At 41.5% G+C, this 14,455-nt stretch overlaps 1 protein-coding gene across 1 annotated transcript in view; it reads left to right on the plus strand.

The window, feature by feature from the left end:
- The window catches only part of THSD4 (thrombospondin type 1 domain containing 4), a 279,492-nt gene that overhangs the window by 252,168 nt on the left and 12,869 nt on the right, over window positions 1–14,455 (plus strand). Inside the window, exons 10-14 of the mRNA XM_064668708.1 lie at window positions 968–1,064; window positions 1,988–2,230; window positions 3,331–3,460; window positions 3,848–4,052; window positions 5,272–5,445. Of these exons, the coding sequence (XP_064524778.1) occupies window positions 968–1,064; window positions 1,988–2,230; window positions 3,331–3,460; window positions 3,848–4,052; window positions 5,272–5,445 (849 nt within the window). The remainder of the gene's footprint in view (window positions 1–967; window positions 1,065–1,987; window positions 2,231–3,330; window positions 3,461–3,847; window positions 4,053–5,271; window positions 5,446–14,455) is intronic.

Raw genomic sequence — 14,455 nt, forward strand, 5'->3', positions numbered from 1 at the left:
TCTGAAAACACTCAGCTTCACTCTCACATTTACCTTATAGATCCTGCCTGTGTTTCATAATGAGCACTTTGATAGAGTTGTGGCTTGCTGTAAAGCAGTGGGAGTCTGGCTGCACTTAGATTACACCTTCACTGAGCTGCAAATGAGCGTGGAAGGATGCAGGAGGGTTGCACAGGCACTCTTCAGCTGCTGTGACAGGAGCGTGGGCCTTTGGAATGTGTTCCCTCCACCTTTGAGGAGCAGAGCTCGTGGCCAGGGCAGCACAATGTCAGTGGTTTTAGCTGGGTGATTGCTGAGGCTCCAGGGAGTGGTGCCAAGGTATCTGTGTGGTGTGGGAAGGAACACTTGGATTTGGGAGGTGCACACCCAGAATAACACGTGTGTGCTCTGTGCATGTGCTCTGTTCAGGTTCCACAGGTGAACCTTTAAAAGGTAGAAGGCCAAATGTGTCGATTGAGGGTTGTGGTATTTGTTTTTCTCTGCTTTGTTCCTTCCTTGCTTTCATTTCCTCAGGCATCTGTCAAGCTCCTGCTCTCTGAGAATGTTTTGTTGACCTCAGGACTGTCTCTTCTGCTGCTGAGGCCTTGTATGAGCCTCTGCTGCTCACACTGCTGAGAGGCACAGCCATGGCTGGTGCAGCCACAGCCCACCTCACCCCCAAGCATGGCACTTTTATGTTTTTCAAAGAAGATTTAGACAAATAGTTTTTGTGCCATCATAAGCTGGCTCAGTTTGCAAACACAGTAATTTGTATTTTCTTCCTTGCAAATAGTAACTTGTATTTTCTTCTTTACAAACACACAGTAACTTGTGTTTCCTTCTTGTTGTATTTTCTGGAGACAGTCATTAGTCACTGCTTCTGACACGACCAATGAAAAATGATGTTATGTAGCTGAGCAGTTCAAGTTGATATTTAAGTAGTAGTAACAAATGGAAGGACTCAATATATGGCTGTTTTTCTTTTTAGATGATACATCAGCAGCCTAACCCAGGTATCCATTATGAGTATATCATTCCAGGAGACAATGTCATTAGTCCTCAGCTGCTTGCTCACAGGAGGCCAGGTAAAATGCCACCATTTCCTATTATTTAACACAGTTTGTTACCCAGTAAACTAATGGTGAAATTCATACCATTAAATTCAGTGTAAATGCTGCCATTGATGTGGGAGAGGCCCAGAATTTCACCCTACATGTTGAATGAGATGTCAGCATAGATTTAGTAACTTCAGTGAATTAATACAGGCAGGGATTATTTATACTTTAGGTGGGAATCTGCTCACAGATTTCTGCTTTCAGTAACAGTTCTGTTATCAAAATTTTAGCCATGGGTTTGCATGAGCTGGAGCATTGTAACCTTCTCTCAGAAATGAAATAAAACATGATTTTTCTTTTCAGTGTGAGATAATTTGAAACAACTCTTCACAGTTTCTTTTTCCTCTCCCAGCTGGAGAGGATCAAACAGAACAGTGTTTCTGTCCCAAGGCAGAGTCTGGGCAGCCCGTGCTCCTGCCTGAGCTGTGGATGTGTGCTGTGTGTGCTCTAGGAAGTCCTGAAGGACAGCAGAACATTTGCAAGTGAATTTGGTCCTCGTTTTGATGGTCGTGACTTGCCTTGACAAATTTCTAAGTCTGTTTGCAGCCTGTTTGTAAAGAGGAGCAGCTGGGCTGGGCCATGGGGAGGCACAGGATGCAGAGCATGGTACAAAACAAAAAAGCTTTGGGAGATTTTGACACACTGGGTGCATTAACTCTACAGTGTGTTTGGAGAGTCTTAATGTATTTGCAGACTGAGACTTGGTTATCTTAGTTTAAAACAACACAGTCTTTGCAGGTCACTATTAGGAATTCTCTACATAGCAGATTAAAGCTGCTTCTAAATTTGATGAAACTCCAGTTCTGATTATTAGTGGATCAGAGCATAGACTGACGTTTGCATGTGAGGCTCATTCTCATTATTTTACTCTTCTGTTGTGTGTCCATCATCAGGGGAGCCGTTGAATGGTCAGCTGGGAATGCCAGAAGGTACAAGTCATGAGGATGAGGATTTGCACAGAGAGACAGACATTCTCACTGGACAGTCAGCTGGAACTTTTCCAGTTATTCAGCCAGGAAGATTTCCTTCTCATCAGCCAGAAAACCAGGTGCCTGCTATGCAACAGCCAAGGCAAAACCGAGAACACAACTGGAAACAGGTTGGAAAAACTGAGTGCACCACTACCTGTGGGAAAGGTGAGTGCTTTGGACACCATGCACAGAAAAGAGATGGCTCGTGGGAGGGTTCCAAGGCAAAATGACAAATATGAAATCTACAAAGGAAAGCATTCCAGGAAAGGGAGGAAAGCATTCCAGGAAGTTTGTGGGAAGAAGTGTAAACTGCATATCTGCTTGTCTGGTTGAATAGCATTCCACTGGTGTTCATTTCATTCTGTGCAAGAAAGTTAGGTCTAACCTAAGCAAAATCTTGCATTTTCAGTTCAAAGTTAATTTTCCTGTTTGTGGTTTCTTTCTCAGCCTAATCCTGAGTTTCTGCACTAATCAGGCTCCAATACCAATAAATAATTAGTCATTCAGAGTTATTTGCTGTAGAATAGCCCAAAACAACTAAAATCACTAAAATTTTTAAGTCAGTGGTTTGGCTTCAAGTGGTTGAACTGGCAGTTGTTGGTTGTACCTTGACCACTTCTCCTTGGCTGAGTTCATGTACTTTAACTTTTTGTTTACCAAATACAAGCTCACATGTTGGCTCTTTGTAGTAACAGTAGAGTTCTGTCTTTCTGCTCTGGCATGAAAGTTACTTAAAGACTGAGCATTAAATATGGAGAGTAGTCATTTTTGGTGATGTTTAACCTGTAAGCTTTGCCTGATGGATCTTTGCAAAATATAGGTAAAGTGGATGATGTTCTCCTGTATTTACTCTCCACGTAACTGAAGTCAGGAGGCTCAGTCTCTTTCCAAAAGCACAACAGAATAACTGCTAGTTTTTTCCTCCTGCCAAGCCTGTATTGTGGTCTCTTAGCTGCATGTTTTTTGAATTGCCTAAATACTTAATGTTTGTACTCTCTGCACTGTAAAGGTCTCATGCAGGCCCAGGGACATGGTTTCTCAGCCTTTCCTACAGTGCTGTGCTATACTTTCTATATACCAAATACTTCCCATAGTATGACAATGTAAACAGTACAGCATTCAGCTCTTACATTTGGAAATTTGGGATAAAGTCTGTGTTTCCTGTTGTCAAGTTATGCTTTTCCTTTCTATGTCAGTGTTGGATGCTACTGTTAGAACTGCAGAGTCTTTTGCAATCCTTCACCTAATTTTCTTCTCCATTTCAGGATCACAGTACCCAATTTTCCACTGTGTCAACAGAATCACTCACGAGGAGGTCCCCGAGGGTTACTGTGACAGCAGTACCAAACCCATCCCAGAAGAGGAGGCCTGCAACCTCTTCCCATGTCCAGCTTTGTAAGATATTACAATTTATGTCAAGTGAAATAAGGCAATGCCGTTGAGGTTTTGTCTGTGAAAGAGGCTGTTCTGAGCAGGAAACTAGTTTGATCTTCTAAGTACTGTGCCCTTGTGTCATAAAGTGTAGTGGATTTTTTTCCTTAGTTGTTGTTGACCTTCTTCCCCTTCATGGGGAGAACAGTGTTCGGAGTAGGCAAGAGGGAAGTTGGCAAAAATAAGTGTAGCAGTTCCTCCAAATGTGTGTGATTGTTCAGGCAGGCACAGGCTGCATGGTCTCTGTGGGTGCATCTTTTTTCAAGTGAGAGGTTTCTGCACATACCTGTCTCAGTATTAGAGAATTCTTTGCTGAAAAAAAGATGTCCCCTTTTTTATTTTTTACTTCAGCTGGGACATAGGGGAGTGGTCTGAGTGCAGCAAAACCTGTGGCCTGGGGATGCAGCACCGCCAGATCTTGTGCCGGCAGATCTACGCCAACCGCACCCTGACGGTGCAGCAGTACCGGTGCCACCACCTGGAGAAGCCTGAGACCACCAGCACCTGCCAGCTGAAGATCTGCAGTGAGTGGCAGATCAGGACAGAGTGGACCTCAGTAAGTATGACTGACTCATTCAGGGCGTAAAACCTCAGAAAAGAGTAAGAATTTTCTACCAGGTGTCACTAATCAAACGTGAATTTTGGTTTTGTTTGAAACGGGGAAGTGGAATGTTGAAGGCCTTGGAAATAAGTAAATCTTAGTTCAGTAAACCCCTGCTTCACTATGACCATTAAAGTTTCCTCACCAGAAAGAAGATGAAAAAACACAAACCGTGCAGATGTGTCTGTACAGACACACACAAGCTGTCTGAGCAATGTTTATTTTACATGCTGTGTGAGTAGGAGAGTCCTGAGAGGTTTGCATGAGGTGGCAAACGTATTGCTCTTTCTCACAGCATGCAGAGCTTAGCTCCAGGAGTTATTTAACATCACATATGTATTTAGGATAAAGGCAGTAGTCGCTGTTACTGTAGTTGGTTTGAAGCCATGCCAAGACTTTTAGATAAATGTGGATAATACAGTTTTGAGATTTAACTTTTCGGTGTTGCTTACAACAGGTTTGGTCAAGCTGACAACCATCCCAATTACTTTCATGGCCATGGTGTGAAAGAGAAAATATCCTACTGTATTAAGTGAAGTGATACACAAATCTCTTAGTATTCCATGAAACAAAGCAAAAAACTTTTAGTTGCTGAATTATGGAGGTGGATAGACCACGAAAAATTCTAGCTTAAACCCTCAAACTAAACCTACTTTTTTCTCTCTCCTGAAGTGCTTCCTTGCTCCTACTTCCCCCAGCCTGTGCATCAGGCATCAGATACCCAGAGATATCAGGTATCAGGCAGAGATACCCAGAGCTGTCAATGTTCTCTGAGGCTGGAGAAAGCAGGAGGAGAAGGCCTCTGCTTGGAAGTGGGATTCAGGAGTTGTGTTTCTTTGCATTTCTCTTGCTTCATATCTGCTTATAGGTCAAGATCAAAATGATGCAGGGTATGTCAGCCTGCTACTTAAATACCAGCAGTTCATTTTGATAAGTGCAGTATGACCTGTTGAAGATGGAGTTTCGTGTTTTCCAAATGTCTCAGTGTGCTACACTGTAGAATGCCACAGACTGAGCATATGATTTAATATGACTGATGTGCTTTTATTCCCTACTCCTGGCAATCCAGAATAGTTCTGTATCTCCTGCCTTAGCAGGAATGAATGAGCTGAATGTTCCCAGCTCCCTGATAAGCCACTGCTCAGAGTCCTGATGCACCTCCCTTTTGTTGCAGTGTTCAGTGCCTTGTGGAGTGGGGCAGAGGACCCGGGATGTGAAGTGTGTCAGCAACCTCGGGGACGTTGTTGATGACGAGGAGTGTAACATGAAGCTGCGGCCAAATGACATTGAGAACTGTGACATGGGCCCCTGTGCCAAGAGCTGGTTCCTCACAGACTGGAGTGACAGGGTAAGGCTTCTCTTCATCTTGTGCTGCCAAATCTTCTAAAACTTAGGGGCATCAGAATTAAAAAATGTGTATCTGTACAGCCATAAAAGGAGTAATCTTATTTTCCATATTTATCCTTGATCTGTTGAACAGGCAAAAGCAAACAAAAACATAATGATCCCAAGGGCATCTCGAGTTTGTGTTAAGATACAAGAATGCACAGAAAGGGCATGTGGGTATGTGGTCAAACATCTGGATTTAGAATTGGCTCTGAGTCTGAACTTCCCAAAATATTGAGTGTGCTGAGATTTATTATTGTGCCTTGCTTAGGCCTGAGAGTCAAGATTCAAACTCCTAAAATTCAAACTCATTCGCTGTTTTTTTTAGAGGATGCAGATTTGAGACCTGATGTCTGGGTTTAAGTTCAAGCCATAAAACAATTATCTTCTAGCTGTGAAAAGAGGGGAACAACTTCCTAAACTCAGGCAAGCTTAATTCAGGCTCCTGTACTTTGTGAACATGGGGGGTTCTTTATTCCAATGAGTCTCTGCACAAAAGCAACAAACCCAGTGGTGATTGACCTTGTTTTGTGATTGGGTTCAGAGTTGTTGTTCAGTGGTGGTATTTCTATGCTGTCATTAAAAGGCTCACAAACATGGGCTAGGAAAAGCTGGGTATTTTGGTCTCTCTCGTGGATGCCTGCCTATCCACTTCATCTGGAGACAAGCTGAGCCTTCAGTCTGTAAACTCCTGGTTGCATCTCCCCTTTTTTTTGACCGACAAATATTGTAATTTCTCACTGAAGCTGTAAGATTCCATCCATAACTTAAAGATTTCATGGCTTAGATCATTTTGCAGCAGTACCTCTGAAAGCTGGGAATGTCGGGCTCGTGGGCTGAGCATTAGTTTGGACACTCACAAGATTTTGCACATGGTTTAAATGCAGAGGTGGAATGGGAACTTCAAAAGTAGAACAGGTAGCTGATAATTAAATCACATAATTAAAAAGGCTGATAGACTCTTGTTACAATTAAAGGCCTGCAAAATTTTCAGCCTCTAGACAACTCAAATAGATTTTATAAAAAAACCAGAAATATAGACTAATAAATCTGTGCTGTTGTCACTTTTTTTCCAGTGTACACTCTGGCATAGTATGGACAGAAAGGTACCAGGTGAAGTATAGGTGTATTAGTGCAAAGGGCAAAGATTCTGCTGTAAGGGAAATGGCAGTGCCTTTTTTTTTAAGTGATATTTTACAAGTAAGAGAGAAAAATGCATTCTACCCTCAAAGACATCTTTCTTGAAAAAGCTGGCCCAGCTGCTATCAGCTACTGGTTCCACCACACAAAGCACAGTCATTCCAGTGAAGGTTCTAGCACCATTTGCTTCATTTTTCTACACTAATATTCTCCCCTCTGCAGAATTAAAAGCAGCTTTTGACCTGAAGGTCATAACTGTAGAATGTTATTATGCTTATTTATATGTGTTGAATAGAAGTGAAGCAGGTAATGTGGAAAATGTTGGAGTTTTTTTTCTTACCACAAACATTTTAGGGCCAGAGAGCAAAGAATGGATTTTGTTACCTTCTCAGTTTATATAAGTGTACAGATTCATTTCTTCCAAATGCTTGCTACCGTAGTTGGCATTGTTCACCACCACTTCTGCCAGCAGTGGGTTTGGATTCACAAAGAGGATGTAAGGAACAGCTTATTTCAGGAAAAAAAGGTAGATTTGAGCTGGGTTATGCAGGATCTTCTAAGATTCACACATACCTCATAACTGGGGTGTTCAGAGGAGCCCAGTGGCAGTGATTGCAGTGGGAGTCAGTGGAATAAAGGAGTAGTCAGCAGCTTTGCAAAGTCAGGCCTTTGGCATTAGCTTTCTTATTTTGCCACAAAAGGACTGTTTTTGAGGGTCAGAAGTCTCTCTTTCTTTGTAGAGGATTGTGTTCCTATTGAAAGACAAGAGGAGAATCCTGCCATGGAATGGAAGTGGGCATTCCCAGGTGTATGGGCTTCGCGTGTGTAATTTCCCCAAACAATTCTTCAAGAAGTGCTTTAAGCCAAGCCACACTCCAGCAATAAGCACAGATCAGCGATGGGCAGCCACAAATGGTTCAGATAAGCAGCCAAAAGTTCAAATGCTTTAAAAAAGCTTGTTCAAACCTCTTGAGTCTGCAAAACTGTGGTGGAAATCTCACAAGAACAGACCTTCTTTGTGAGATTTATTACATGCCTACTTCAAGTCCCAGCTGGAAATACCACAGAACAGTCTTTCCCATTGTATTTTGACATTTCAGCCGTGGCTGGAAATAAGAGGTAAAAGAACTTATCCTAACTTTTGAGAACGTTGGAACTTTGAAATGGTTGAGTTCAAACTTGGTTACAGCCCTAAGAGGAGGCCTGGTCTGTACTCTCCTGAACCCACTTTGCAAACACTTAATGTGTACAGTTGCACATGCAGCAAGCAGAGATTTCCAGAGGGCTGTCAGAGCTCAGTTAAACACGTCCTTTCCCTTTCAGCAGGGGATGTATCAAACCTCCGTGTCCGGATTTATGTGGTACATGGGGCATTATAGCCTTGGTTAATTAGTGAAACATCAAGAAAAATCACAGTAACAGAAAAATTACAGTTGTCTTTGCTGCCAACAGATGTTAAATTTCAGGATAACTGATTTGATAACTGTGGTACATGTGTGCAGAATTTGACAAGGGTATTCTTTAACAGTGTTTTAAAAATAGAGCGAGATCTAATTTAGGGATGCTAGAAAGATTTTGGGTTTTCTTACTTTACTGAAACCTTGCAAAGTTTTAATTGATGAAAAAAATCATGCTAGTTACCTTTATTTTCATTGATAGTTTCTGTGGTTCTGAATTGGAAGATGATGTCATTAAATTTCCCTAAATGTAACTTTGGCAATATAACATATGTGCACTTAAAACCCTGCAGAGCACATACAGAGTTGTGTGTAAGAGTTGTGTTTCCTTCCCAGGGTGGTCTGTTTGTGGCTTTGCTCTGTAAATAACACTTGGCTGCCTTCTTGTTCTCCACTCCTGTTTTCCCACAATGTATTTATGTATTTTATGGCCACCTGTTTCCCCCCGTGGCATCGACCTTCTTGGATTCAGTTTCTGCACACAGTGATTCTTTATATATGAAATTAAAAATCCCTGCATGTTCCTGAAACAATACAGTTCTTGATCTGTGTTATTTTGACAAACAGGTATCAAAGTCCATTGTGTGTGTATTACACACACACACTCTTTTACCTGCAAAGCTTATGACATGTGTGGCCACACTGGTGAAACATGTAAAGGAAGGAGGGAAAGCAATTCATCCTTAGGAAACAAACACTTCTTTTCTGAAAAGTATGTACTCTGTCATTTGTTTGTGACCATGTGTTGATATCCCCCAGGCTCAATCTTGAGAGAAATAGAAATTTTTACCCATTTCAATGGGAAAGATTGCAGGTTAAAAGTCTGTAGTAGCAAAGTGAGACCAATCTTATTTGTCTGTGCCTGTCTTTATATTTATTGCTCTACCTTGAGTATAAATAAGAGAATTAACTTAAGTTTCGTGGCTTTGACTTCTGCATGATCTTTAACCTCTTTTGCCTATAGAGGGTCTGGACAAACTTTTGTGATATTTTTATGTGCATTTTTAGAAAGATGGCTTCCTGTCTGCTAATTCTCTAAAAATGTCACACTGCATTAAAACAGCACAGCTCCACCAACCAGCATCCATTAATCAGGAGAGTAAATCTGGTGAACCTTACTGAACTCAGCAACAGAATGGGATTGATGGGAGCAGATGAGATTCTTGCAAACATTTCACATGACTGATTCTTTGACAGCTCTAATTGCTGGAAAGTTTACTTCTCCTGTGGGTCAGAAGTGGGAAACTGCATTCTCCTGATTTACAGCAATGGGAGGCTCACCAATGTTTCCTTGCAGCTTCCAACTGGAGCATTCCCCTCTCGGCATTTTTGTTTATTCCTCATTGCCATCTCCTCTGTTCATTTGTTTCTCGTTTTATGTTTACAGCCTACTTAGAAAAGAAGCCAAAATACAAACAATTCTTAGATGTTAATGAGATTCTGCGGCCAAAATAAAACCTTGGGAAGAAAGAAAAAATGCTGCACATCAGGGAACATAATCAAAACAAACCAAACACATGCTCTGGATTTCACTCTTCATTAAAAGGAGTAATGGCAATGCTTCTGTAATAATCTGCCATAAGAGAACTGTAGTGAAAAGAGAACTTCATAAAAATCAGTGCTTTATTCCTCACAATTCTAAAACATTGCCTAACAGGTTTGAGTGGGTTTGCTGAAGAGTCAGATGAGGAACCACCAATGAATACTGTACCTTACACTCTTCTTTCACTATTTTTTATTTAATTCTGAGTAGTTTACTTAAAATCTCCTGAATCCTGGGGGGAAAAAAAGAAAAAAAAAAACAGGGGAAAAAATTACCATGGAGCTTGTGCAAGAGTTCATTATTTTTTATTACCACTGTTTATTTGTTTTCAGTATAAAATCAAAACAAGATAACATAGCCCTTTTCATTGATTTCATGTGGAAATCATATGGAAATAGAAGGGTTGCATTCTTTATGTATGAATATGTAACACACTTTATAACTTGAGATGAAACACAGCCAGGAGAGTTGTGATAGCAGGGGGGGCCAAGACTTGCAGAGATTTGTGTTTCCTTCTCTAGAGCTGATCTGGCTGTGCCACAGTTCAGCTGCTCCACATGAAGATCAGCAGATCAAGCCTGCAGGGCAGGAGGAGCCTTCCCTGTGTCCCCAGGAGGTTGGCAGGGCAGGGGAGGTTGGCAGGACGGGGGAGGTTGGCAGGGCAGGGGAGGTTGGCAGGACGGGGGAGGTTGGCAGGGCAGGGGAGGTTGGCAGGGCAGGGGAGGTTGGCAGGACGGGGGAGGTTGGCAGGACAGGGGAGGTTGGCAGGACGGGCTCACGAGTGGCAGGCAGGGCCAAACCAGGGGCCAGGTTATCAGGCACCGTCACAGGGATGAGAAGGGCCAAGGGGAAGCTGGAAGTCAGTGCAGTGACAGTCACCGGGGTCAGACACAGCCCAGGGATCCTGGGGCAGGTCTGTGGGAATGGGGCAGTGCCAGGGTCGGGCTGGGAAGGGAGTTCAAGGGTGAGGGATCACTGAACCCCAGGCTGTGGCTGGGAAAAGGCACATCTCTGAGCATGGACCAGAGCTGAGGTTAAATGGAGACCCCAGGCCATGAGCAGGGGGTGGGTGGAGGCCCCAGGAGAGGCTGCTCTGGTACACTCAAGCCCTGAGAAGTCCTTACAGCTCTCAAGGCAAGTAATATTTATTATATGAGCCAGAGTAGTGAGGAAGTCTGTTCTGTTCCCTCACATTAACTACTCCTGAGAGCATCAGTATTGTGTGAGTACCAACAGTGTAACCTACTGCATATAAAGAAAGTAACTGTGTATGTAAAAGCAATCATGATCCAGCTGAAAGACTAAGACTGTATTTCAGAATGTTTGTTCCCTTGGAAGGCTGCCATGGAAGTGTGAGACCGATCCAGCACCTACTGTGTGCATAGATGCACTCTGAAGGGGAACAGTTCAAATCTCGGTATCAGAAAATGCTCTGGCAATACATGAGGATATTTCTTGCTACAACACACCCCTTTCTTTTTCGTTTTTTAAGAAATCAAGGCAGCTCTCAGTGGTTTTACATCCTTTGAAAATCTGCCCCAGTCTTGGAACTGTGGCCAGAAGTGAGCTTCTGAAACACAAGTCTGAGTTAATTATTGGGAAAACAAAGGTTACATAATCTGTCCAAAATCCCTTCTGAAATGTGTTTTCTCAGAGTAGGTCAAATAATGCTAAGGAGCTTCATAAATGTATTGGAAACTTAGATCTTCATTTTTATTTTTTGCAGCAGTGTAACATCAGGAGGATGACTGATAAAAATCTTTACTGTCTTGTGGGAAATAATTAAGATGGTGAAGGTTGAAGTGTGGTACATAGAAATCCTACACAAATGGGAATGTTTTACTCAAACTCAATTGGTTGTTATTTAAAAATTTAATTAATGCCAGCAGTGATGCTGAGACCTGAGTGAAAGGGCTCTGGAGGTCCAGGAGAAATCCTGCTGCCACTCTCCTGTGGTCTGTTGCCCCATTTGAGGGTAATGAGTGGGGCTGGCATGTTGGTGATGGGCAACTGGCACTGTTTAAGAGGATTTTTTTGCTATACCCATGTCTTGTAGCTCTGACAAAAATCCAGGCTTCCACTTGCAGTTTTCCAAGTTTGCAGGAACTAGCCTTATTTTCCTGGACTGCTGTGCAGTTGTTTTCTGACAACTATCAGAGCCCTGAATGAGGGGGTTTTATTTTTAGTTTTTAATGGGTATGGAAAGCTTCTGAAATTGAACTCAGGAGGGAAGGACCTCAGGAAGAGGAAAAATGGCAGACTCCTTAAAGCACAGACAGAGGTTTCTGAGGAATTTGTGCCAATTAAAACAAGACTGTGAAACAAAATATCTTTAATAATAGGACCAGAATAAAGTTGCAGCTTGTGAAAGTTCCTCATGTTTCACAATGTTAGGTTATGGCAGTTGCTATGTATTAATGCAACAAATCAGTGGCACCAAATTGAAAGTAGTGGGTGTGTCAGTTGTGAAAACCAAAGGGGAGGATTCATTATCCAAACTCTCCCTACTCCCTGCCTTGCACTTTGGAAATCCATGGCTTTCACATAGAAGATTTTTACTGAAAAGAAGAAAAAAAACATAAAAAAACAAATACATAACATGAAACACTCAGGTTGAAGTTTGCTTTGTAAATTCTTAGAGGGCAGTTAATCTGTAGTAAAATATTGCAGCAGAGGGTAGGACAACCCTATACCTTCCCATTTGGTATTTCCTTTGTTATTTGATATGTAAGCCTACCTAGTTCCTACATAATCACTTAAAAGGTAAGACTGTGGAGGTTTTCTGGATGACTGTATAGGCTAAACTTGTTCCCAGCTCTGGTTTGCAAAGCAGAAAAGCAAATTATGTTGTCAAATGAAAATTAGTTAGAAATAAGAAAAGCATTTACAGAGTATATATATCTGGTTCTCTGTGCTTAATGTGATTGAATATACTTGCCAAGGATGAAAGGTGAGCAGCCACAAGATGTGTTTCTGCACAGTGGTTTGAGTGGTGGCCATCGAGTGGGGCTCAGCAAGGCCACGTTACCTGAGAGGGGGCTGTTTGACATGGGTGCAGTGCAGTCTCAGTTTATATAAGCAGGAAAGTGGTCACTACTGGCACAGTTACATCACTCTTGTGTTTTCAAGATTTTGCCACTTTACTCTGAAAAGGCCTCCTTAGCCGTGAAATCTGGTTTGCTGAGGAGGCAGGTCTGTTTTACATAGCTGGGTGAAAGTGGACTATTTTCACAGAATCACCAATAAAAAAGGTTCATTATGTTACTTATAGGCATCATTTAGGCAAAGCTTAATTACTTGATCTTGCAGATGGAGAAAGAAACCTGAATTTCTGGTTTTTCCAAAATTGTACTTCTGTTTGTTAAAGAATTTGCTTTACAGAGTTGAATCACTTGTTAGTTTTGTAGGCATTCCATGTCAGTAAAGCTTTGCTATCCTGTTTGAACATCTTATGAAAGGAATCAACTTACTGATAGGAAAAACATTTTTCTATTCTGTGTCTGTGAAATAAATGTAACATGACTAGATGTTTCACACAGGTTACCAGTGTTGCTCAGTGAATAAAGAGCAGTTTACAGCTAATTGTACTTTCAGTCACTGGTCCCTCTCGAGAAGATGAGTGACTGTATCTGTTCACCTTGTCATTAACAGTGGTGCTGGCATGGCATCTGCTGTCCTGGAGTTGAACTCCTGGCAGTGAACCCTGACACTATTACCAGTGGCAGCCAAATCAAGCTGTGGTCAACTCTGTGTCTGATTACCAGCTTTTTGAATCATTCTTATTTAATAAAGTTTAAAAAGTGCTCCAATGCAGAGTTATATTCATCCACAAGGAATGTGGTGTTCATTGTGGAAGAAGAACACAGTTTCTCCTAATTTCATGGTATGTTAAACATAAAATCTGAAATGGCATCCTTTTCTCCCATAGATTGCATATTTACTCGTGGTTTTCTTTGCATGTGTGATAGAACTGCTGTGTTTAAATTCCATTATATACATATCTTTCAGTGAGCTGCACATAGGCTTTTCTTTATATTAATGGTCCAGACACGAAAGGGAAGAGTAAGAAAGAATGAAGTAACAAAAGAACAGTCTAACACAGGAATTTCTTACTTCCTTGGCATATTTCTGGTTTTTAGATGTCAGTAGTTTGATGCTGCCTAGAACAGTGGAATATCAGAGATTTCCTGCTGCAGTAGATAAAAGAGCAAACTCTAAGGGCAAAAATGGAATTTATCCTGTATGATTTATGGATGACATGCATACAGTCTCTGAATATGTGACATAAGACTCTGCATATCACTATTTAATAAAAGCTTTCAGAATTTAGCAGTGGAACTTTGAGAATGGTAAATGTTAGTTACTGGGAAGTCATAGCATTAAAAAGCAATATTGAATGTACCTAAAACTCTATGGCTACCTCTTCTAAGACTAATTAACAATTTACAGTTGAAACAGGTTAGACAAAAACTACTGGTAGTTAACAGTTAATTGCTGAGGATTTACCTCAATCTTTTGAAACCACCTGTCAAAAAAATTTATATTTTTCTACTTAATTGTGCTGTCATATTTTGTCAACTTGTGGAACATCCAGGATGTGCTACACAGTCATTTTACTCCCAATGCCACAGCCCTCAGTCTTCCTTGCCCTTTCAAGCAGTGTGAGATCCACCTGGCTGACAGCTTGAAGTGGTCAGAGGAGAAACTCAGAACAAATCAAAGGCTGAAATAGGACTGCTGTCTGAAAAGCCCTTTATGGAAATTATCTGTTCTCAGAGCTATCAACTGAGATGCAAAAAGATTAATAAAAATAAAACTGAATGAATTTACAG

This window comes from Pseudopipra pipra, chromosome 12 (genome assembly GCF_036250125.1).
Source record: "Pseudopipra pipra isolate bDixPip1 chromosome 12, bDixPip1.hap1, whole genome shotgun sequence".
In the NCBI taxonomy this organism is placed as follows: Eukaryota; Metazoa; Chordata; class Aves; order Passeriformes; family Pipridae; genus Pseudopipra; species Pseudopipra pipra.